Source organism: Bactrocera neohumeralis, chromosome 2, assembly GCF_024586455.1.
Source record: "Bactrocera neohumeralis isolate Rockhampton chromosome 2, APGP_CSIRO_Bneo_wtdbg2-racon-allhic-juicebox.fasta_v2, whole genome shotgun sequence".
Taxonomy (NCBI): domain Eukaryota; kingdom Metazoa; phylum Arthropoda; class Insecta; order Diptera; family Tephritidae; genus Bactrocera; species Bactrocera neohumeralis.
The window spans coordinates 30,727,793-30,755,244 of record NC_065919.1 but is presented as its reverse complement, the minus strand read 5'-3'; the positions used below and the strand labels follow the sequence as shown (position 1 = coordinate 30,755,244).

Here is a 27,452-nt window from a genome sequence, read left to right as displayed (position 1 = left end):
CTTTGGGAATTTTTCGCGCATTTTTAAATTTTTGCATGTGTGTTCATGCATTCTTCCGTATGTGACCTTACATGAATTAGGCGCATCGATTTTTATATCCCGAAAACTTTGCGTCATTTGAACTTTTCTTATTGCCTCTCTAATTCACTGCGAATACGGATACTTGCTCTATCAGTTAGGCGAAGAAAAGTCAAAAAGCCGCTGCGCCCATTCATCAGTGCTAGTAACAGTACCACTTACGGTAAATAACAAAAATAAAAAAAAATAAGAAAAACATTTAATACGAAACCGAATCAGAAGCAGAAAGCACGAGCAGCGGCAGCACAGTGAAAACGACTGCGAATAATGTGCCTTGGCTTGTAACTAATGGCGACTAAATGAGAGCGCACAAAAGGTGCAGCACATAAAAAGTGAATGAAAATAAAGCGAACGATATAGTAGACTCCTCGCAAACGCCAATAAATTAGGCAGGCGCGCGCACATACCATACGTCGCGCGCTATTCGCCTGTGTTAGGATGACGCCGTCGGCAGTAGCATTAGCGTTGGCGTTCGCTTTGGCAATGGCTTTGGTGTTGGCCTTCGGGCTTGCTGTGGCCTGCGCGCAACCCAACGCTTGGCAGTTGACCGGAATCAGTCGCGCGCGAGACGTCCTGGCGTACAGAGGCCTTCACAGTTTTTTTCTACGCGCTTCCGCCGCGTCTTCGTGCTTTGTGATTGCTGCGCTGACAGTGAAAAAGAAGTTTTTTGTATTTTTTTCTAACCAAAAAAACAGAGAGTGAAAGACGCGCCAGTTAGCTGTGGGCGCACATGTTTCAGCGTGAATAATTTCGGATGTGTTTGTGATTGTAATGATCGATGTATTATCGCGTGCTGGCAACAAAGTCAGGACTGTGTTGATACCGTGAATACAGATAAATGCTTTTATTTGCCTTCGTGTGCTTCATGCAACTCGCGCATTTATCCGACATTTTGTGACGTTATTCGCAGGCGATCTTTACGGCTACATTGCCATTGACTAATTATCAGAGGAGCCGTCATTCAACAATATCGAACACACAACTGAACAAATATAGATATGCAGATTACTGCATAGGCTGGCAACGCCGCGATTTAATGAGCGCTGAATGCAAAATAATTGATAAATTTGTCCAATTAGTGGCGTTATCGGTGGAGACGCGATAAAAACCAGATAATTTCCTAAGATAAATTCATTAACCAGCGGAAGGGTCGCATTTGCCAACACACAAACAATCGCACACTATATACATAAATATGTAGGTACTTGTGGGTAAAATTAGTACATATGTGCCCAAGTGTACACATGTAATCGCTCGAGTGTTGGCATACGCAAAAGACAACAACAACAAATAATTTTAAGTAGTTCTGTGTGTGTCCCAACTGCCCACGCAGCGCTGTTGAGTGTTTGAGCTGCCCATGAGATACCGTTACTATCGCAATGTGATGACACAATCCCTTACAACAAAAACAAACATTCACCGAATGTGAAATCGATGCAACAAGTTGCGGTGAAACGGATAAAACGAAATTTTAACGAGTGCATGTATGTTGTTGTTTTTTCAAAAGGGCTCGTCAGTGATGATAACTGCATATTTCAATAAATTACTTTTCCTAAAATAATAAAACGCATGGCGATTTTTATTTCAGCTAAATTAAATGTGAGTGCACATCCAAATATAACCATAACAAGCAAGGAGGGGCTATGTTCGGGTGCAGCCGAACATTTTATACTCTTGCAACTTGCATATTTCATTTTAGCTATGGGAGGTGGTGATTTAATTCAACCTATTTTTGACTCAAGGATTCTTGAGGATGCTATTTGTGCAAAGATTTATACAGATACATTGAATGGTTCTGGTTCTATATACTGAAAAGTGAAGGAATCCGACGGAATGTCAAATTACGTTATATGAGAAATAGGCGTGGCTTTTGTCGAATATTGCCCATTTTCACAACTTAGTGTAGGAATTTCAGGAATATATTGCACCAAAATTGATTGAAAACGGTAGAGTAAGCCCCAAAATATACGTCTAAAATTTTATGTCTCTGAAGTATTTTTTTATTGATTTATCGCGCTTTTAGTAGTTTTTGCTAAGCCGTTACGAGAGAAGTGGGAAGTTTTATAATCCGATTTCACCCTTTTTCTTCTTACTACTGCGATCTCCTGTGCTAAATTCCAGTTTCATATCTTAATTTTGTGCTTAGTTGAGGCATTTTATACTTTGTCGATTAATGGAGTTTTGTGGAAGTGGCAGTGGTCCGATTACGCCCATCTACGTACTCATCCTTACTTTTAAACCACTAAATTGACTCAAGTTACAGACAGTCACTCGGATTTCAACTCGTCTCGCGACTCTGATCATTTATATACATACATATACAGTGTGGGACAAAACTCTTTGGACTTACTCGAGTCTCACACATATTCCGTCATAACTTTTTACATAAATAATGCATTACTTTATTTGCAAAAGAAAGATCGCATATTCTATATTAAAAAACAATTAATTTTTATTTTTCAAGTTTTATGTAAAATTTATGAATTATAACAGAAGGAAAAAATGTAAAAAATTCGTGCGACATAACTCATTGGACTAACACTTTGATAATATAATGGTTTGGGGATCCTGGTCAGGGAGTAGGACATATTTACAAAATAGATGGGAACATGGATAGGTTCCAATATAAAAATATACTGTAAACCCAAATGTTACCACACACTATCCAAACAATACTGCTTGATTGGCAGTTTCAACATGGCAATGACCCCAAACACTCGTTCAAAGTTGTAAAGGATTGGCTTTTGGAAGAACACGTTATGTTATATGAGCCCTAGCCTCCTGACATAAACCCGATTGAAAACTTATAGGAAATTGTCAGCAAGCCGATTAACAGAAAACAGGTCCACAGTAATAAAAACAACATATTAGATTCCTTGAAACGAGTCTGGAAAAGAATAAATGACACACATACATATGTATTAGTAATGTAATATCATCCATGCTTAAAAAAGTGCTGAAATCATTAAAAATAATGGCTATCCAATAAAATATTAATTTAAAACGAATTTATTTTTGTACTCAGCTAAAGCCGAATGAATTTTGTAGCACGATTTTTTTACTTTTTTCCTTCTGTTATAATTCATAAATTTTACATAAAAGTTCAAAACTAAAATTGAATTGTTTCTTAATATAGAAATGCGATCTTCCTTTTGCAAAAACAGATATTCTTCTAATGCATCTCTGGAAAAAGGTATGACGAAATATGTGTGAGACTCAAGTTGGCCCAATGAGTTTTGTCCGATACTGTATATAACCCTATATCTATTTCGATTATTTTCAGGTGATACAAACAGCCGTTATATGAACAAAATTATTATACTCTGCTGCAGCAAGTTAAAAGAGCAAAAAAACCCATGGTACCCTATACCCAATTCTTCTACATATTCACTAATGAAGAAAACAATTTCTGTAAGCCATTAATCGAATATGTCGAATGTTGAAAAATAATATTTTTTTGTTTTTGTAGTAGCATACACTGTTTTGAAAATGTTGCTAAAACACTCTTATCATATAAAAGGTATATTTTTAGAGAGAAATACAAACATTTCCAGAAAAGCTTAAAAGCAATAAACACGGGAAGCACCGAAGCCTTCCAGAAAATACTTCTTCATTTTTATTGATCGTAAAATACGAAATTTCGCAACACTCAAAAGAAATCCAATTGGACAACAGAAATGTTTGAAAATTTAAAAAATATTATAACCGACCCAAGGCGCTTCAGTATGAATACAGAAATCTGCGGCACAAAGCGCCGATAGACATATGCACACATATTGATGTTCTCTAGAATACTTTTCTCACATTATATATATATGTACATATGTACATACTTCCATGTAGTCCATACATATATCTACATTAGTGCAAACATATCGACATATTTAGATGTATATATTTGTTGTTGTTAATGCAAATAAAAGAGCGCTACAACACAAATGTATCATTACGTCGTCGATAAAATTTTATGAAATTAATGAGCCTCCAGAGTAAAGGGGAAAGGCGTGAAAATACAAGTGAAGTATTTTATAAGCTAACACAAACAACAAAAACAAACACACCGCGAACTTTGCTTGTCTCACTGAGTTTTGTGGTTTCAGTGTGTTTACATTTATCAACAAAGTAACAAATGGTGATACAAAGAATTCATCAAACAATGATAAAAACGAACAGGGTTATTGATTTGGTACTAATATACAATTGAAGTGATTACAATTGCCATATGACTGTCTAAGGCAGGAAGACACATTAACTTTGGTTGCACCGAACCTGTACCTACTATTTACAAATACAATAGATTCCCAGAACAACATGATTTGGATTGGTCAGTTTGTATAACAGCTACATATATGCTATAGTGGTCCGATAGCGTCGGTCCCAAAAAATGAACAACTTCTTAGGCAGAAAAGGGCGTGCGTAAAATTTCAGTCGATACCTCAGAAACTGAGGGTTCAGTTGCACTATGTAGGCGAAGAGACGAAAGCGGCTAAATCGGCTCAGCTCGTCACGCCGATCATTTATGTATGCATATACATATATAAAGGGTTTCAGCCGCTTCCTTGTGAGTGCTAAAAACTCCATGACAAGCTTAGAATACCCACTTCAGGGTACAAAAAGGCTCGTAACAGCGAGCGAGGGGTGGAGAACCGGAAAGCGATAGCTGTGATGGCGGTAATGTATTGCCTCGACCTTTTACAGTTCACTGCTGGTGAAAATGAATCGCGAAGCAAAAATTAGGGCATATTTAACAAAGAGAATTTTGCGATTTTCTATTGCTTCAAAGTAGATTTCCTCTGGAATTTGGTTTTGCGTGTATTTCTGTGTAAGCGGGAAAACTAATAAAATACCATCTGCTCCGATTAAATTGATTATAAAAAAAAGTCCGAGTTCGTAATGCGTCGCAAGCACGCGGGGTGTGGGCGACACGCAGCCAAAGTACCGTGGCGTTGAGGGGCCAATCGCGCAGGTGGTGGGGATCGCCGGTCATAAATACGTGTGTAATCCCTGTGTATCTCTGGGGCGATATGATTAAATTGTCCATCGGAAATTCGTGCCTGGCGGTGTGCGGTGGCGATTAACCAGCGGTTGGTTTGTAATTGGAACGCCGCATTTTATGTATGAGCATTTTAATGCCTCGAGTTTATTATGAAAGTCATTGGCAAATATTTGTTCGTTCGCTGGTGGTGAATGAATGATAGAGCGAACTAAACGCCACACATTTCGGTTCTATTTAGTTAAGTCGCGGCATGCACATATTTATTGCATGCCAAAGTCAGCTAAGCCAGGTTACGAGTTCGTTGCATGTGTGATTGCCACTAGGCTGGTCGTGGCTTCAAATAAAGGCATCAGGAATCTCTAAAAACTTGACAAACATTATCAAAGTCCGTAAAACCTCCATCTGAGGTCAATATTGTCGGATATATATGTACGTAGTTGTTTTATTTCTTTCGAAGTTTGTGCGAGGAGTGTCATTACCACCGGAGCAGCATTGATGGCGGCTAATATTAAGGGCTAAGCAATTTTTGTCCATCGTGGAGATAAGAAGAAAAAACCCCCATCCCCTAAAATGGCACGCAGTTTTATGCGACAACTTCGATGGCTTTCTCTATGAATATAAATAATGACTTATTGTAATTCATATTGAAAATATTATTTTTATTGTTTCTCATTTTAGAACCTCTTATGATGTCTATATATCGCATAGGTCTTTCAAAATTTAATAAAATTATTTTACAGAACATAATACAGAGTGGTATTCAAGAAGATATTAGTGCTATGGCCAAGAATTTAGTTTTATTATAAAGATAAGGTATACACATGTTTTAAAAATTATTTCGGGCAAGTGACCGCCGAATAAATTTAAGCAGAGAGACCCAATTTTCGACCATTTTTTTATTGCAGCAATTGGGCCGCATGCCAACAATAACGCGTCGAATATTCTCTTCCAAGGCAATAATCGTTTCGGGCTTATCTAGGTATATCGCATGAAGCGCCGTCTTGTTGGATCCAAAGGTCGTTCACATCAGTATCCCCCAACTCAGGCACGAAAAAGTCATTAATTATGACTACTGACTTTGACATTATGGCCTGCTTCATTTTTGAATAAATAGAAACGGTGATTCTCTTTGCTCATAGAACACACCAAAAAGTGCCTTTTTGACGATGTAACGGAGTCTCAATAATATATTGTGGATTATCACTACTTGTTTGTTTATTAAAGTACCTATTTAGACAAAAGTGAACTTTATAATTGAAAAAAAATTTCTTGTGAAAATCAGGATTGATGTACATACATATGTACATATATTTATCACTCTGTGCAACAATTAGCGAGAGTATACAAATAAGCGATTATAGCCTTGACAGGCGGCAGCGTTAATCCGGATTAACTGCGCACTTAATCAGATCCAAATTTGTAGGTGACAGACGGCAGCTATGCGAGTTTGAAACTCTCATAAACAGCTCATTGTCCTTTTTATAATATTTTCAATGAAAATTGATAGAAGATAAACATTACGGTTGTTAGCCGACCAATTTTTACCAAACCATTTTTTATTACAAAAGCATATCAACACATTATTTTTAAAACTGCATCATAACATAGAAGTTTTATTGATATTATATTGAGAATTTGATAAACAGCTGTCAGGGTTGCTTGTATTTCATTCACAATAGATGAAAATTGGCCATTTTTAACAATGTTGCCAACGAAAATCTCACAAACTCCCTAAAATTTTGAGAGTTATTTTTGGATTCAGCAACGGAGTTAGCTGTGGTAACTCCTGAGTTAATCCCGAAAAATGCAATTAATCTGGTTTAACGCTGCCGCCTGTCAATGCTATTAGGCTTCACGAGCGTTGTATTCATACATACATACTTATGTATGTCACATTTCCTCAACACTACTTATCTTCCTTTTACTTTTCAGCAATGTTGAACTGAGCCCATTGATGTATGTATATGTATTGATGATAATGTATGCTTCTTCTACACAAAACACAATACTTACCATTGGAAAAGAAAATCTAATTTTTGAGAGAGATAATTACAAGTGAATTATAACTAAATTATTTTGCCTTGATTTAAGAGCGTCTGCAATTTTGCATATTTTAATTTCATATTTTATTTCCTTAGCATTCCGTAGAAGTTTACAAATAAGCTTACGAAAGCAAATTAATGAAGATTCCATGTCAATCCACGATGTCAACATGACAAGGCTAATTAATATTCCCATGAATATTTCTTCTGCTTGAAGGGTTAAATTAACTGTTAAGGCATTATTGTAGGCATAACGACAGAAACTTGACATCAATCTTCCTAGCCACCAGTAGAGTTGAAAGCAAGCTCATTTCGATTCGAATTACACTAAGGTCAACAATACATACAGTATGGAGCAAAAGTGATTCCACGCTCAACATTTTCGTGCTTGAGCGCTCATATAACCTTAACGCATGAAGTAAATGAAAAAAAAAACTTTTTTTCCAAGAATATGTATTTGGTTTACAACAAATATGCGTTTCTATTGAAATAAACAGAGAAGAAATGTATTAGTTAAGAACCAAAAACAAAAACATAAAGCATGTACTCAGTTTTGCACCTTCCGTTATTCGCGCTTGCTTTCGTTCTCCCTAGTTTATTATCAGCAATAGATTTCCAGATTTCTCATAATATGTTTTCTTTGTTCAATATTCATTGTCTTAAATAGTTCCTAATTGTTTAAAATTAATTCATTGAATTGGCAAATTAGTATCTACATTCCTGATAAAAAATGAAGAAATTATCGCTAGATATAGAAAATAATATTGCTATTCGACACGCATTATTGCTAAATAACTGCAAGTTAGTCAGTCAGTGGTGGTCAAGGTGCAAAAAAGAAAAAATGTATCTTCCAAAAACGTATTGAATGGGCGCCATCGCATCTTAACAGGCTCTGACGCTAGACTTATGATGTCGAAAATGAGGAAAGATAAGCTTTTAACACCAAAAGAGGCTTCTATGGAAGTTAATAAAAATGCTAGTCGGTGGACAGCTAGAAGAGCACTTCGTAGAATTGGATATGTCGCATCTGTGAAAAAAAGTAAACCAGCTCTATCGGAGAAAAATAGTAAGGCTCGGTTAAAATTTGCAAAGGAACATAAAAACTGGACTCTAGATGACTGGAAACGTGTTATCTGGTCGGACGAATCTAAGTTTAACCGTTTTCAGTCGGATGGGGGTGCTTTACGTGGTGGCACGTTGGACTATTGCATAAGATTGATGGCGCAATGCGAAAAGAAAACTATTTACATATTTTGCAAACCCATTTTCCCAATTTTTTGGAAAAGACTGCGTACGTCCCCGCCGGGGGAAGCAGAGTAAGACCTCCACTCCATTGGAAAGACTAGGTGGAGAAGGACCTGGCTTCGCTTGGAATCTCCAATTGGCACCACGTAGCGAAAAGAAGAAACGGCTAGCGCGGTGTTGTTAACTCGGCTATAACCTCGTAAGCGGTTTCTACACCAGTGAAGAAGAAGAAGAGCGTACTATTCGCAATACCATCATCCATCACAAGACCCAGCTTTCATTATATAATATAATATATAGCAGCAGCGGCTGAGAGTTTACACGAAGACCGTGGAGAGAGAGCAACTCGGACTGACGTATGGAAATGAAAGCATACAAAATAAACTTGTACTACTGAAACTGCTCGACCTTCGCAAGCGACATTGATTCGCTCTATGGGCTCTTGAAAAGTTCCAAGAAGATCCGGCGTTTTCGAACATAAATTTGTTCAGCGATGAGGCAAAATTGCCGCATTCGGCACGAAGAGCAACTTGTAGACATCCTAGAACTGCTATTTTATTCAGAAACAAGTAAGGAAGGGCTAAGTTCGGGTGTCACATATGTATGTATTATACAGAAAAGGCATCAGATGGAATTCAAAATAGCGTTATATTGGAAAAAGGCGTGGTTGTGAACCGATTTCACCCATATTTCGTACATGTCACCAGGGTGTTAAGAAAATATTATATACCGAATTTCATTGAAATCGTGGAGTAGTTCCCGAGATATGGTTTTTGGTCCATAAGTGGGCGAGGCCACGCCCATTTTCAATTTTTAAAAAAAGCCTTGGTGCAGCTTCCTTCTGCAATTTCTTCCGTAAAATTTAGTGTTTCTGACGTTTTTTGTTAGGCGGTTAACGCACTTTTAGTGATTTTCGACATAACCTTTGTATGGGAGTTGGGCGTGGTTATTATCCGATTTCTTCCATTTTTGAACTGTATATGGAAATGCCTAAAAAAACGATTGTGTAGAGTTTGGTTGACATAGCTGTAGTAGTTTCCGAGATATGTACAAAAAACTTAGTAGGGGCGGGGCCACGCCCACTTTTCCAAAAAAATTGCGTCCAAATATACCCCTCCCTAATGCGATCCTTTGTGCCAAATTTCACTTTAATATCTTTATTTATGGCTTAGTTATGACACTTTATAGGTTTTCGGTTTCCGCCATTTTGTGGGCGTGGCAGTTGGCCGATTTTGCCCATCTTCGAACTTAACCTTCTTATTGAGCCAAGGAATACGTGTACCAAGTTTCATCATGATATCTCAATTTTTGCTCAAGTTACAGCTTGCACGGACGGACGGACGGACAGACGGACGGACGGACAGACAGACATCCGGATTTCGACTCTACTCGTCACCCTGATCACTTTGGTATATATAACCCAATATCTGACTCTTTTAGTTTTAGGACTTACAAACAACCGTTATGTGAACAAAACTGTAATACTCTCCTTAGCAACTTTGTTGCGAGAGTATAAAAACAACTGTTTGGTGTGGTTTGTGGGCCGTTGGAATCATCGGTCCATAATTTTTCAAAAATGATGCCAGTGAGAACGTTTCCCTCAATAACCGACAATTTGATGCCTGAAATTAAAGCCCGTGATCTCGGCGACGTTTGATTTCAACAAGTCGGCGCCAGTTCCCACACAGCGCATAATTCAATGGATTTATTTAGTTAATTTCACGTTTTGGGCCGGTCCATTGGCCACCAAGATCGCTGATATCACATCGTTAGACGATTTTTCTGTAGGGATTTGCAAAGTCGATAGCCTATGCTGACAATCCCGCTGTGATTTACGTCTGGGAGCAAAACATCACGCGTGTCATTCGCCACTTACCAGTCAAAAGGCAGGATTCTGAGACGTAGCCGTAGCTAACGTTTGAAAAAGATAATCTCCAAAAAATAAATGCCGAATAATGTTCTTTCAAATAGTAATAAACATTCTTAAATTTGAAATTTCTGTGTTTTGTCTTTAAAAAAGTAGGGAAACTCAAAATGGATCACTCTTTATAAGCGTGTTGATGTACCACCATACCATATCATAGAGTTATTGTTTTGAGACTGCACCCCAACAATTTAAAGCGTTGTTATATCCTGAATAGAGGATTGTAAGGAATTGCTTAGCTCTGTAGATACAAAGACATTGAAGGGCTATCTTGTTCAATCATTTAGGGGATTTTGTCATATATTAAGAAATCCCAAGCTTCCTTATATCGGGTTAGGTGAGACCGAAAGAAAATACTTATATTTATTTCATATCTTGAATAACAACATGCTGGAATCTTACTTTTACCAAAACTTGTCTTTGCTCGATAAACATTGAGCATAACTGTAAACCATAGATTGTACAAGTTGCGTTCCAAAGATTACAGGACTTTAAAAAAAAAACAGAACAAATGGTTTTTTCGGCAAAATCAATTTATTTTATTCAAAATAGTCTCCTTCTGCTTCAATACAGCTTTTTGCACGGTCCAAAAGCATGTCGAACGAGTGTTTTAGCTCGTTGGCCCGTATGGCAGCCAGTATACCGGTGCAAGCCTTTTGAATGGCCTCTACGTCTCCATAATGCTTTCCTTTCATGGGCAAGTGCATTTTTCCGAAAAGGAAGAAGTCGCACGGTGCCATATTAGGTGAATACGGAGAGTGGTTAATGGTTAAAATGTGATTTTTTGTCAAATAAACCTCTTCAATTCTGTCCTTCGAATGTTGAATTCTGAGGAATTTTTGGTCGTCAGTCATTTGTGCGGAACAAACCGTGCACACACCTTTCGTAAGCCCAAATGTTCAATCAAAGTGCGATAAATCAATGTTTTGGAGATGGTCAATTTCATTTCCATGAAGTTCAATGATGATTTCGGCTGATTTTTGGTGAATTCACGCACAGTTTTGATGGAATTTCCGGTGATCATGGATTTTGATTGGCCCACATGTTGATCGTCCTTTATGTCCTCACGACCACTTTGAAAACGTTGAAACCACTCGCGGACTCTGCTACGGGATAGGCAATCATCGCCATAAACTTGTTTCATCAATAGAAACGTTTCGGTAAATTTTTTACCAATTTTACATAAACAAAAATTAATGTTGGCTCTTTGTACGAAGCTCATTTTCGCACCGATAACACAAATATACTGACACTTTAAACGCAATAACTTCACTTCCAATCAATGAAATGTCATGAAATTCTCACTGGACAATCGATAAAGATAGCAGATTCTAACGCACCAGTCGACATATAGATGGCGCCACCAGGGGGCGCTAGATTCAAAATGTCCTGTTTACTTTGGAACGCATCTTGTATTTACATATGTGCGCGTAAAAGTAGAAATCACATCTTTGGCTTAAGAAAACAATAGAATGTACAATATGGCTTTTAGCTTTTACTTCCCTTTATCTTCATTTCGCACAAAGGGCATTGTGCCATTGTGGCATTCGCATTAAATTCAATTTATTTTCAAAATTCCTCTTATTTGTTGTATCGTACATTTTGATTTTGCAAAGTTTCCCAGCGACGGCCTACACCGTCGTCTCAACAACTGCTTCGACCAAGGGAAGAAAACAACAGCTAGCCAGACTCATAGACAAGGTGCAAATTGAAGCAAATAAACATCAAGACAGAACGCAAGCAGCTAACGAATCTTACGACACTTGCGAGCTCGGCCACGGCAACGGCAACAGCACCTTCGCGCTTTAGGCGCTTGCGAGCATTTTAGCAACCGATGCCACTTCAGTTCGTTTCGCACACGGTGCCGGAGACACAGTATATACTGAGGCCGGAGAACACTGGAGCCTGCCTTCATGCGATTACACGGTGATTTCAAGTTTGTTTTTCGTCGTCGAGTCAAGACACCTGTTCGTTGAGAGTGCGATTAGTGCGTATAGCACACAATTGGCAGAAGTGAGGTGAAAAAGTGCAAAAGCAAATTAAATGTGCAAAAGTATGCTATAAATATTGTGAGAATTCAACAAATGCATATTGTATACATTCAAGATAAATAATAGCGCGATTTTAGCGCGAAATTACGGTATATTGCAAATCGGTTGTTGTTATTATTAGTGCATTTTGCAATTATAATTCTGCTGATATTTCACTCAATCTCTTGCTAATGGCCAAAATTAGAAATTATGCTTTCAATAAAAATCTTGACCATTTGCCTTCCTCACCTCTTTACCTCTAGCACCTGTTTGTTGCTGTTTTAGTAATGCCGACCCCTTCAAGCAACGGCATCACAACGATTAGTGATGCGCCCAGAGATTCGTTATTGGAAGCAAATTGATCCCTGACTTTTTCCGCCTCTGTAGGGTACTCGAACGCTGAACTAATTACTATAACTTACTCGAGTGTTTAATTTGCTTACGAACAAACTTAAGTACATATGTACATACATATGTATGTACTCGTATTGTATATATAAGTACATACAGACTAGTGTGGAAATCTCATTTCAACGCATCGTTAAGTTGATTGAATTGTAGAGCCCACTAGAGCCGACTGCATTCCGAGGTGTACACATCGTTCTGGATGCTCAATGAAGTGTTGACATTTGTTGTTGTAATACAATAAATATTATCGTTTGCGGCATTTGTTGATTTGTTGACAATGTGCTGTTGTATTCCACAGAAATGCGGCTGTGTTGTTGGAGTTTGGACTGTTGTTGCATAAATTGTGATCTCATTGCTTCCGACTGTGTTCGAGAGTGCTACGGAAAGTGCAAATCATTTATGATTTATTGGACTAAAACCGTTTAGTTGGTTAAATGAAAATTTGCTTAAAAATCCATAAATATAGTGCAACAAAATTAAGTCTGAGTGCTGAGAGTTTTGTAAGATTTCCACCTGTTCAAGCCGCCTTCGGAAACAGACTAATTTAATTTTTAAATCCAATAGAATTCGTCTGAGCTACCGAAGCATTCTCTTAAAATTTTAAAATTTTAAAAATGAATCTTAGGGGATACTTTCCTATCAATAGCTCCGAAATATGTGAATGTTTTTATAAGAAATAAGTTTATGTTTCATTCAAATTATTTTATTATCTTAATTAAATAATAATTGAAAAATTATTTCTGCCTTCAATTCTATACCTATGTACATAAGTATGTACATACATATGTATGTATATCATAAATATTTTCATTGCGATTTAAGGAATGCTGTTGATGATTGGTAAGTTTTATACAACATTTCAAAGTGAACTATACTTCATAATAATGATTTTAACTAATTAAGGATGAATTTAACGATTACTTTGAATTTCCCTCATGAAACAACAAGGATTGCCAAATACGCATTTTACTGTAAAAATTTATTAAAATTAGTATTAGATTTCTTTAGAGCTGCATACTAGCACAAGAAAATTTACCGCAGTAAATTTCTTCACCATTTCTTAAGCGTTTTTATATGAAGTTTTTACATTTTTTGAGAGCTGGAAACGGATCTTTGTCCAAAAATACTCCGCCTTGACGTTGACGGAGCCTCTCTGGCTTGGCTCTCGTAGAAAATAAAGGTCGAAGCAATATTTGCAAACTAAATTTGGATTCAATTTCTTGGCCGTTTATTTGCAAGAATTTTTGTCCAATTCAATTTACAGTTAAATAAGAAATTTCACACCCTACTATTGTGAATAGTCAATAAATATTTATTGAAAGATACCAAAGCATTTGAATAACAAGGAGCCATTATTATACCGGGAACTATTTGTATCGCTCAGTAGGAAAGGTCGCAGCCTCTATAAAGTATACATATGTATATGTACATATATACCAATGGCGGATCCAGTCTTTGGGATGGCGGGGGAATTAAACATTTACTTGAAATATGAAGATTATTATGTTAAATATATTAGTCTTTATACAGTTTAATAGCATTGTGGAAAATTTTCAAATCGACTTTCTAATATCAAATTCTACTAAAAAACACCTTATAAATCGTAGACGTGGGGATGATGATATACTTTATTGTTAAGTATAATACTGTAGTCAGTTCGTGTCTTGAATAGAAACATTTCAACATACAAAACGATGTGGGCCAAGTTTTTCGTAAGTTGTTGTCTTTTGACTTTTGCTTTTGCACCAAATGGTACTGCCAGTGGTCAAGTTCGCCTTTGAGCCTCAAACGTCGTACGACGTTGTCATTATCCAAAGGGCCTTTGAATCTATCTATCAAGCAATCAATAATATTTTCCATTTCTGTGGTTTTCAAAGCACATACTTTTTCTGGAAGCAGCAAACTCAGTTGAGATCCATCCAATGCTTCTTCAGAAAAGCGCGTCTTCAAATTTTCGAGGATTGATTTATTTATTTAATTAAAAAATGGAGACAGTCTTTTATTTTGTTTCTGAAATAAAAAGGCAAAAGTCTGAATTATATTTCTGTTACTTCATATTTTTTCAGAGTAGTAAATTTAATAAGCCATTTAGGTTTGGGGGGGCTGGGGGCCGGTGAATTTCACCCCTCTGTATCCGCCACTGTAAATACATAAATGATCGAGCATATTGCTCAGATCGGACTACTTCAGCATATAGCTGTCATACAAACGGACCGATAAAAACCAAAAAACAATCTTTTCATGTCCTTAAAAATGCACGGGCGAAGAGTATTACAGCTTCGGTGCACCCGATGTTAAAGTTTTTCTCGTTTTTTTATAGTTAGTTGCGTAAGAGTTCAGGTACAAGTACCTAATAAACATGGATGGTTAATAAGGTATAATAGAGGCATTTTAGTTGCGACGCCTTTATTTAAATGGTGATCTTTTCGTATTCTTTTCTACTAATTATTTTAATATTTTGCAACAGTATAATTAAACAAGCTTTTTTACAAATAACTCATATTGTTAACCCTTTGGAATACGATAATAAAATTATTTCCACAATGCCACAGCAGCGAAAATGGGCGTTGAACAATTATTATAAATCTCTGAACTGCCCCATAAACTTTAAATGCGATATTACTTTGTTTAACATTTATACAAACATATATGTACAAATTCAAATAAATGCTTTTCATATACCATACATACATATACATACATATGTATGCTATAGTAAACAAATCATAAAAAATGTTTCGAATAAATGTTGTTAAAACAAAAGTAAAACGTGTAAAATATCCACTTACACCATTAAATCAGCACCGCTTCACTGCCGCCACATAAAATTCCGCGCACTATATCCTCAGTGATGGAATTATTTATATTCACATTCGAAATTTATCTAATCCCAAATTAAGTTGCATTAACCAAAAAATAATTTGTAAAATTAGCATTGGCAACATTTTCTGTGAAAATCCACTTTGCATATACATATCTGAAATTTATAGTACATAGTATATTGTCTGAAAGAAAGCAGAACCCAACAGTAGCGGAATATTTATATTTGCATATAAATGAGGTAATTACTCATCATATTCATCATTATCGCGTTTAAAAAGCGAAGAGATTTACTTTTCGGTCCATAAAGGTCGGTGTTGATAAATGCTCATAATTTGTGAAAAAAAAAAAATTTTTATTATATTACACAGAAGCATTGTATATTCGAGTATCTACGGGTAGATATGTGTCTGACATATCAATAATGATTCGAGAATTTCATTCATTAATGCTTTGAATACGAGATGCGCAACAAAGTGTGCTGAGTGCCGCTCAGAGTACTGCAATGGAATGGAATTTAAGTAGTTCGTAATTACTAGCTCCACTAAATACCAGTATGTATAAGAAAGAAACTTAAATGTAGGCTATTTTCCACTCATTGTGCAATTATTCAATATATATTTTAGGAATATTGCCAGTAAAAGTTATACAAACCTATGATGAGATATTTAATGTCTTGGAGAAAAAGCTTTCAATGGCAATCCCTCTTTACTCCTGACCTAATCGATTTTTAAAGGAAGTCATGCCGAAAACATTCCCAAAGAAAGTTGAATTAAAATCTTAATAAGTCTGAATTGCCAATGAAAGTGCACGCCCGCCTGCATTTTGCATGTACAGGATGATTTTTTTAGACTTATGGTTTTCAAGAAGAAATATATCGCATATAATTTAAATTTTTGATCAAAATTTATCTCTATTGTGAAGCTGAGTATTTGCCATTACATTTTAAAAATGAGTTCACTCACCGCCGTGGCTGGCTAAGTTCCAGCCGAGGGGACCAATTTTCTACCACTTTTGCAGTAATTGGGTCTGTATGTCAGTAATAACGAGCCGAATATTCTCTTCCAACGCGTCAACCGTATCGAACTTATCTGAATAAACAAGCGATTTTACATAACCCTGAAAGAATAGGCCAGCGGTGTTGTATTGCGTAATCTTGAAGGTCACGCCACATGCCCACGACGATAATGGGCTCACCAAAAGTATCCTTCAATAAATTGATGGTTTCGTTGGCTGAATGGCATACATGCCATCTCGTTGAGTTTAATTATGGCTCTATAGCGTTCCCTAAAGACAGTAACAGTATATTCTCAGCCCACAGTGCTCAACGGATAGTGACTTTTTGAGGATGAAACGGCGTCTTAATAATATGTATTAGTTTGTCAAAAAAGTCTTGCGGTATTTTCGCTAGTTGGCGCTGAAAGCGCGTAGTTCTAGTTTTATTCGTCGCATCAGGTCATGCTATACCTTTTTCACGCGCTAACACGTGCTAACACGATTGTCGTTACTTTTAAGTCGTTCGTGAGTTATAGCGCCGCAAACATGGAGCAAAATAAATAGAAAGAAAGAAAGAAAATACGGCATATTTTACAGTACTACTACGATAAAGGCAAAAATGCATCTCAAGCCGCCAATAAAATTTGTGCAGCTTATGGACCCGATACAGTTTCCATTTCCACCGCACAACGATGGTTTCAACGTTTTTGTTCTGGTGTAGAGGTGGTCGAAGATGCGCCACGCTCCGGAAGGCCTGTTGTCGAAAATTGCGATAAAATCGCTGAATTGGTCGAAAGAGACCGGCATAGTAGCAGCCGTAGCATCGGTCAAGAGCTGGGCATCATCAAAAATTCATTTCAATTTCAATAAAAAAAAAATTCAATAAAAATACCGCAAGACTTTTTTGACAAACCATTATATTGTGGATTATCACCACTTGTTTGTTTATACGGGTAACTCATACTCTTCTTTGATGCCTATTAAATAGCATGATTCTAAAATCGGTAAAAAAAGAAATACTAAAATATATTTTCTCATTGTTTTTCATTGCGAGGAAGAGTTCAAATAAATATTTTTCAAAACTGGAACAAATTATATACATATATTCTTATTAACTCAGTATAATAACATATATTATATGAATCGTAAAGAGTCGATTAGGCGCCGTTCGCAGCAACTCTGACTGACGTATGGAACGACTTTGCGCATTTTACATCGAGGTCTTTAATTGAAAGTGTATAAAATACATCTTGTGCATGAACTGAAGCTGCTCGACCTTCCGAAGCGACGTCGCTTAGCTCTGTGGGCTATTGTCTATAATGTTATTAATTATTAGTTCTCATTTAATTAGAATTTTATTAGGATGAGATGGGTTAGGGCTGGTATCTTATTGTTTAGTAATTTATTTTCAAAATGTTAAATCTCATAATGCTGGGATACTTACTTACTGCTCTATCTAATCGAATTGGACATGTAGCCTTTTTATTAGAAATTGCTTGAATATTAAACAAGACGACGCCATTGTATGTATGTAAACAAGCAAAATTTCCGCATTTGGCAATTGGTGTGGTTTGTGGGCCGGTGGAATCATCGGTCCATATTTCTTCAAAAATGATTCAGGTGCGAACGTAAAAGTCAATGGTGATCTTTATCACGCCAATTTTATGTCCTCATTTTATGCCTAAAATTGAAGTTCGTGATCTTGGCGACAATCAATGGATTTATTGAGAGAATTTCACGTTTTAGGCCGGTCGATTGGCCATCAAGATCGCGTGATATCACATCGTTAGACTTTCTTTTGTGTGATTATGCAAAATATAAAGTCTATGCGGACAATTCCGCTTGGATTCAGGCTTTGGAGCACAAGATCACGCGTGTCATTCGCCAGTTACTAATCGCAATGCTCGGACGAGTCATCGAAAATTGGACTGAATGCATAGACCATCTGACACGTTTTTTCGAATGATAGTAAACATTCCCCATTGAATTTGAAGTTTCTGTGCTTTTTGTTTAAATTAGGGAACCTCGAAATGAATGACCCTTTAAGTTTCTATAGAAAAATAACTTGTATAGATTTCGAGTAAGGAAAGGCTAAATTCGGGTTCAACCGATTATTTTATACTCTTGAAACTTGCAGGAATCAAAACCAGACAAATAGCATACGGTGAAAAACGTCAACCAGGGGATCGGAATCCAAGCAATTTGTGTACTGGAAAGCGAATGAATAGATTAGAGTTGTGTTATACGGGAGGTCGGCGCGGTTGTGGTCCGATTTCGCACTGTGACATAAAGATGTAAGAAGAATGCCACCTACTAAATTTAATCGAAATCGGTTGAGTGCATCCCGAGATATATGATTTCACCAAAAATTGGGCGGTGCTGTGCCCAATTTTCACACCGGCTCTCATAAGGCCCCCGCATACTATCTCAGTGAAAAATTTGTATGTCTCTGACGTATTTACAGTAAATATTGATTTATTGCGCCTTTAGCAGTTTTTAACTGTACCGTTATATGGGGGGTGAGCGGGGTTGTTATCCGATTTCATCCATTTTCACACTGTTGGTAGAGATTTTCATAATATTTGAGTTGGTTAAATTTGGTTGTTGTGGCTTTGGTGGTTTAGGAGATATGTACATTAAACTTATTAGATGGCGGAGGCAATATTTCAAAAAAATTTTTCCACTGGTACCCCATGCCACTGCGATCCCCTGTGCGATATAACAGTTCTATATCTTAATTGAGTCCTAAATTATGGCATGTTACAGGTTTTCGGTTAATGGATGTTAATCGTTTGTGGGCGTGGCAGGGGTTCGATTGCGCCCATCTACGAACTCGTAAGGAGCGCACATACCAAGTTTCATCAAGATATCTCAATTTTTACTCAAGTTACACCTTGCACGGACGGAGGGAATTCCAACTTTTCTCTTCATCTTGATCATTTATGTTTATATATACATATACATATATACATGTATATACTTGTATATAACCGTATATTTATCTCGCTTAGTTTTAGGTGATTCGTACAACCTTTAGGTGAAAAACACTATAATACTCTGTAGCAACAAGTTGCAAGAGTACAAAAAGTACTATTTTTATCGCTTTTTCCTCCACTTCAGACACTTTAACAATCGTGCAGTACTTAAATCCCATTATATACTATTTATGTATACATATATATATGTACATATATTTTTTAAGCATTATTTACTATTTTCTCCGTTCCGTAGATTTTTCATCCCACGCAAATTATTGAAGTACGAAAGGAAGAGCAGAGCGAAACGCAGACGATAATAAGCAAAAATAAAAGCGTCAAGAGTCAACAGTTTATTTATTTACAGCAATCAAATGGAAACACACTGATGACAGCAAACCCTTCAGCATGACTTCCGAGAACCAGCCTGCTCGCACCACCGAAGCTGCCTCGACTACATTGCCAAGGAAAAACGGCTTTTTCACCCAACTATCATCGAAGTCCTTCAATGCGCGACTCTCCGGCTCCGCGGAGCGACAAACGCACAGCCAGCAATCAAATTCAACGTTACATAGACCCTACGGGCAGACGCGCAGTGTGCCGGAGGGTCGCTTTGCCAGCGGAAGCCGTGCACAGCATTTAAAAACACTACTCTACGAGTTCCTGGCAATAACGTCAACCGCCGCAACAGTTGCAGCCACCACGACAGCGACAACAGGTTCACAACTCACGCACATCAATGTTGCAACAGCGTCAACCGCAACACCGTCAATTGCCACAAAGGCAACTTCATTTGCGGTTGTGCCGACAACCTTCGCCACAACTCTGAGTGCAGTATTCCCCAGCGTTACATCCCCAAATGCATTTATTCAAATGAATGCCACCACTGTCGGCGGGGATCCCCCCTATTCAGATGACAGCGCCCAATTCACACTCTACGACTCTAGCACTGAGTCTGTTTTGAATGCTAGTAGTGTTACCGTGAGCTATGCCGCCACCACTGCCAGCGCTCACGTGGCTGCCTCCATGGACGCCTACCTGGTGGCGTTGCCCTGGCCGAAGGCGCTCGCAGTGGCAATTTTCGTGCTGCTGATCCTGGTGACGGTGGTCGGCAACACACTAGTCATACTGTCCGTGCTGACCACACGCCGGCTCCGAACCGTCACCAATTGCTTCGTGATGAACCTGGCCATCACTGATTGGCTTGTGGGCACGTGTGTGATGCCACCAGCTGTTATGCTCTATGTTGTTGGTGAGTTACAATTATATTTGCTCATTCCTGCAATTGTTGTTGTTGTTTGTGTTTGTTGACAAACCATCATTGAATGGAGGCAAGTCAGCTCTATTTGCTTGTATGTGTGTGTGTGTTGGTCGAGATGTTTACTGTGTGCTTTAAATGGCAGATACAGTAGGTACGAATACTACGTTGTCATATGTAAAAAACTTTCGAAAAAATATGTTATTAGGTCTGTATCTGACACTTGGAGGTTAAAATCGAAGCTTTTCGACAATACGTAATACGTTCTTCAAAACGTTAATACATTCTTCAAACGGAAAAAGAGCTTCATAGTGTAGCACGTACATTTTCTCAATCATTAATTCGTTAGTTTTGATAAAATAAATGACATTTTGACAATAAATAAAATGCCTGAAATTTTTGCTCAATACCTTCGTCATGAGTTCGGGGTGCTCGGTAAGAACCGAATTTATTCTATTTGATAGATGCCGACGAAGAGCCATGTTGTATTTCATCCACAAGATATTTTATCGAAATTGAGTTTTAGAGTGGGAAAATTAATAAATTTAACAATGTTAGTGTGTTGTTGTACCAAAAATGAGTAAAGTCTGTCAATATTTCTCCATAAATTCTTTCAAATTAGGGGAGTCTGCGCTCGGATCCGAGAATAGATAACTTGTTAAATTTCAATATATAAACACACTGTTTTCAACTATGAAATTCCCCGCAGTTTTACATTTTTATATAGAATTTAATTTACTTATTTAATCCCTTAACATTTATGCTCTAGGTCCCGAATATATCGTAAGATAACAAAACCATTCTCTCGATGTCATATTGAATTCATAAATATTGAAGATTATACATAGGTAACATCCTGCAATCGCTCAATAAAGTCCTTTCGAATGTGTTTAGCGTACAAGAACCCTCATTGATTTTCAAAGTTCTGAAGCGAACTTTCTAGAATTTAATTTCTACATTGGTAACGGGACATTTTCACCCATTGTGCCTGTCTATATATGTATGTATGTGTGAATGTATTTGGTAAAAATAATATTGCTGCTGGGCATTGTGTCTGTGGTTTTAGGTGATTGACTTGTTACAGGTGCTTTGCGAGCTCATTCGCTCTGTGCTGCTACAATAGGCAGTTGTTTAAACTGATTACCGTGAAATTGTCCTACAGACAGGTGAATTGTGTTTGCGGTGATTGAAAAATTCATTTGCGATTGCTTGTGCGGTTATTGTTGTGTATGCGCGTGTTTGTTGTTGTTGTGTGGCATGTGGTTACATTGTTATCAGTTACGAAAGTTAGTTTACCGATAGCGCCGTAGAATAATAAAGGAGGCAAGTGTTGATTCAAAAGTAATTATTCATTCATATTCCAGCGATAATTTGCGCACAAATAACTGTTTGTTCCACATCTCCTAGGAATTATTTGAGGAGCAGCTGCAGTGTATGGGTCCATTTCAATGAACATGATTTAGAATAAATTTAAAAAATTTCCGGTAATTTCGTTACCTTGATTATAAGCAGGGACTTTTATGGGAGAAAATCGGAATTTTTCTTTGTACAAAAGACATTTGTAATATTCTGCTGAAGTTGTGACATTGTTTGGAAAAATATATATCCTAATAAAAAGAAAACGATACCAAAAAAACTGTGGGACTAGTTCCCGTATACATGAACGAACAGACAGGCGGACATGGCCAAATCGACTTAGCTCGTCACGATTATTCATAAGATGTTTGTGCAGAACATAACAATAATTTTAAATGTGAGTTTGGAGAGTCCAAAAGGAATTTTTATTTTTAATATGATATACGTATATGTACTTGTACCTGAAGTACAAAAAAATGTTGAGACGCATCTTTCTGAGTGTGGCGATTTTCGTTTCTTAAAAGCTCACACTTCGTTGTTTGTTTGAGAATTCTTGGCCAAAAACAATACTGTAACAATGCCCCACCGTCTATATTCGCCAGACATGGCTCCGCGTGACCTTTCCCTATTTCCAAAAATAAAGAGAGCCTTAAAGGATCGTCGTTATACCGAATTAGTAGATGAAAGAGCTAAAAAACTAAAAATCAAGTTTAAGAAGAGTTTCGAAGATGGGAAGAAGCGGTGGCATAAGTGCATATTATCGAATGGGACAAATGAATAAATATTTTTTTCAGAAACGAAAATTTCTTTTATTTTTTTGTTGGCCCTAGAACAATTAAACAACGGTGGTTCTGCATGAAACGAGTTTAGTAAAATCTTGGATGTTTTAAATTCAATGCGGAGTAAATTTTGCGCGACATATGTATTAGTATGCAATATTGACACACGCACATATAGTACATATATACGAACATAAGGACCTGTGTGCAGCAAATATAGAAAGAGTATGAAACGTAAAAAATTGTTCAACTGCACGAAAAACGGTTAAATAATACCCAACGGTTACCCTCCTCTCGCCCAACAGACGCGAGGGGCGCAATCCGCGAACGATCGGAATTAGCCGAGTCATAAAAGGCAAGAGAGTTTTAAGCGTTGCGATCATAAGCTGCTCAGCTACAGAAACAAAAATTTCAACAGCCAAAATTAAGAATTACATTAAAGTAAGTTTATTATTTTTAAATGTTACTTGTTAAGAGTCGACAAAATAATTTTTTTAATGGTAAAGAGTGAGTCTGTTAGATCAAATGTGCTGGAATGAGATTTGAAATCATGACATATACGGCGGAATGGTTCGTTTAACTAAAAATTTGTTCTAGAAAATTTTAAAAGTAAGGGTCTAAACTGCCTGGTAGAGCGTGCGGGAACGTTAAAATTAATATCAGATAAGAGATATGGGCTACAGACTGACCCATTCATGAGTTTTACAAGAAATATTATACCAAGCATCTCCCTACGACTAGCGAGTGTCGGGAGATTTATAAGTTTTAAACGGTTAGTGTAAGGGGGAAGATTTAAACTGGAATCCCAATGCAAATGATTTAAGGCAAAAAGTAAAAATTGTTTTTGAACGGATTCTAACTTATCCGAATGGACTTGGTAACTAGGGTTCCAAACCACAGAAGCATACTCTAATATAGTCCTCACCAAAGATATAAACGAATTTTTGTGGTAGCGGATCGCTAAATTCTTTAGACCAACGTTTAACAAAACTAAGAACGCCTTTACCTTTAAAAACCGTGAAAGAGGCGTGAAAATTAAAATTGAGTTTGGGATCCATAGTTACTCCCAGATTAACAAAACTGCATACTTGCTCCAACCTAAAGTTTACTATTGCGTATGAAGCAGGGTCTACAGATCTACGTAGGATCTACAGATCTACGTGAAGAGCATCGTTTTACATTTTTTAAGGTTCAATGGCATGTCATTTTTAACACAACAAGGAAACTATGTTGCTTAAATCTGTTTCCAACGGACATCTTTCGCTGTTTGAAGTATATGTTTTAAAAAGTTTTTCATCGTCAGCATAGAATAAAACTTTTGAATACTTAACAACAGATGATATATCTTTAATAAATAACGTGCTGAGAACAAGAAATTAGTGGAGAGATCCGGAAGGTTATGCCGTCAGTTGTAATTACTTAAAAAAATTTAGATGTTGCTGACAACTTTGCTATTCCCCTATGGTTTTCAATAGATGACCTAAATCCACTCTTATGTAAAGGAATTATAAATGACTTTTTCCATATACATACATACGAGGTGTGTTCATTATGTATCGTGAATTTTGTGTTTTTTCAAAAATTATTTATTTATTCATGAATATCTATTTTGTCCCCTTCAAAGTAATCCCCATGAGATATTATACACTTGTGCCAACGGTTTTTCAAATCTTCGAAGCACTTCAAAAAATCATTTTTTTTATCTCCTTCGATGCCGTCTTTATCTCGTCAAGAGAAGCGTAACATCGTCCTTGCATGGGCCTCTTCAGTTTAGGGAACAAGAAAAAGTCACAGGGGGCCAGATCTGGGGAATACGGTGGCTGCGGCATCATTAGTGTGTTGTTTTTGGACAAAAAGTCGCGCACAAGCAACGATGTGTGAGCAGGGGCGTTATCGTGGTGCAAAAGCCAATTTTTGTTCTTCCACAAATCCGGGCGTTTCTGGCGGATTGCTTCGCGCAAATTGCGCATAACTTGCAGGTCGATATGTTTAGGTCCTCAGCAACTTCTCTAACGGTGATTCGACGATTGGCCAATACCATTTTCTCCACTTCCTTAATTTTTTCGTCTGTTGTTGAAGTGCTCGGGCGTCCGGCACGCTCTTCGTCGTTCACATCTTCTCGGCCTTCTGAGAACATTTTGTACCACCGATAAACGTTGCTTCGGTCCAAGGTAGCTTCTCCGTATGCCACAGTCAACATTCGGAATGCATCCGCGCACTTAATTTTTGAATAGGAAAAAATCGAGGACGATCCAAAATACGTGCAAGCAAAGCACCTGTCAACAATTAAATGAACATTCAAAATGGCCGAGCTTGTTCATAAGTTGAGATCCATTTTTAATTACGTAACCCGCGAAAATTCAAAATTTGCGATAATTTTTGAACACACCTCGTAAATGGAAATAATCCTTGCATAGGAGATGAATTAAGGGGCTATACCAGTGTGACACTTTCAAAAAAAAAATTTTTGTTTTTTTGCTTTTTTCGATAGCTTATATATTCAAAAATATCCTGTGAAATCGGCGAGGTCGTATTTTAAATAGTTTTTGAATGGCAGCGTTCTAAATAGCGACCGCTCAGAGGTGCAAACATATATAAGTGAAACTTTAAACGCGTTTTTCTCGAAACGAAATTTTTCAAATTTGCTGACATTATAACTCAACGAGAAATTAACCGATCGACTTCAAATTAAAACTGGATATAGTTGAATACATTTGCTACACAATAGACTACGATCTTTTTGATTGGCTGAAAATTGTCAATTTGGCATTAAAAAAACGACAATTTTTTTCGTAAAAAAACGATTTTTTTTTCAAAATGGCGCCATTTTCTTAATTTTTGATATTTTTCAAAGATCGTAGTCCATTGTATAGAAAATATATTTAAGTTTAATAAACATTTTGAATTTTTTTGTTTTAGCTACTCAATCGACCGGAATCATGCCAGCAGTTGAGGCACTTTTTTTTTTGGCACTTCCGCAGACAGCACATTACTCCGTTATTTTTCAATATTTTTGCAAAATTTTTTTTTTTTTTTAATATAGCTAAAAATATACTTTATTACGTCCATAGAACGTCGAAACATTCAATCTAGTACTTTCTTTTAAAAAAATTCACGAAAATCGCCTAATTTTTCATGCGTCACACTGGTATAGCCCCTTAAATTGTTTTGTTATTGGTTGGAATATATGTATATTTGACACATTTTTTAAGAAATCATAAGGAATCATATCTGGGCCATAATTAAATGATTCTTCTCACATATTTAACTGATATAAGACGTCTCCTTCGGAAATGGTAGGTGCATTAATGACAGAAATCGGACATAACTCGTGCTGCTGCGGAACATTTTTTGGAGATTTTGGAAAGTAATTGGACCTAAAGAATTCAGCGAACATAATAGAAATTGTGTGATTGTCACTAGGCATACTAGACTTATATTTCATAGCGGGCGGCAAATTAGAAATCTTGCGTTTGGAGTTGACGAAACCATAGAACATCAAGTATTTCACTCTCCCCCTCCTCTGACTCTCTTTGCCAATTTAGATGTGCATATATTGGCAAAGAGAGTCAGAGGAGGGGGAGAATGAAATAGTTGATATACTGATGGTCGCGCTTATATCGCGTCCAGCAGGATGGGCTAATGAAAAACGCGCGGAAGAACAAAGGCACTTGCAAGGAATAAACATGTTTTATACATACATACATCCATATATAAACGCTTTGAGGTTAGAGGGCAAAAGTTGTAATTGAAAGTTGATGAAAACGACAACAACAGCGAAAAATTAATATGAGCAAAGTTTCACATGGAAAGTGAACGCGACATTTGGCATGACTTTATTAAACTTCCAACATGTCGCCAGACATGCTGACACTTCCTTGAATTCCGCTCGCTTGAATTGCGGCTCGGTGTGTCCGCGTGAGCGCGTGGGCGCTTCATATCGCGGTCATTTGCTAAGAGCAATTAAGTAAAAGTGACGAGTGACTCACATGTGAATGCCACCCAGTTAATTAAAAGTAATTACTTCCTCGAAAGTCGCCGACATTATGAATCAGGTTCTATTAGTATACATTTTGAGAAGAGCTGCATTGTCCGAACTACCACTGACAAAGGAATATCCACCACTGGAAACAATATCTACTCGACCTGCAAGGGCTTTTTGATTTCCACTCGTTTAAAGGGAGAATAACGGTGGTAATTGAAGTACTATTAAAGATATTTGAACTAAATGTCACCTAACTAATGATCTTAGCTTTGTGCAGAACAAGCGTTGGAGCCCGTTGATCCTTGTCTTCTACCACTATACGAATACGAATGACCTTCGTATGAGATAGGGGTGCACTTAGGAAGAACAACTACATTTACAGCTGGCTATTTCTCGCGCTGACATTCAGACCTTTTTATTAAAACGAGTATTAGAGGTTAACTTTGCCGTCTATGTAGAAGAAGAACATAAAAGGAAGGCTTTCAAAAACATTTAACTTGTCGATCCTTTTTCCTTATTTCAAGAGTTCGACATACTCTCAAAACAACTATATACTCATG

The 27,452-nt window shown here is 37.1% G+C and overlaps 1 protein-coding gene across 1 annotated transcript in view; it reads left to right on the top strand.

Annotated features, from left to right (window-relative positions):
- Positions 1-599: 599 nt before the first annotated feature.
- Positions 600-27,452, top strand: part of LOC126763605 (putative tyramine receptor 2) — a 37,624-nt gene continuing 10,771 nt past the window's right edge. The window contains exons 1-2 of the mRNA XM_050481263.1: positions 600-1,677; positions 19,771-20,766. Of these exons, the coding sequence (XP_050337220.1) occupies positions 19,923-20,766 (844 nt within the window). The 5' untranslated portion in view covers positions 600-1,677; positions 19,771-19,922. The remainder of the gene's footprint in view (positions 1,678-19,770; positions 20,767-27,452) is intronic.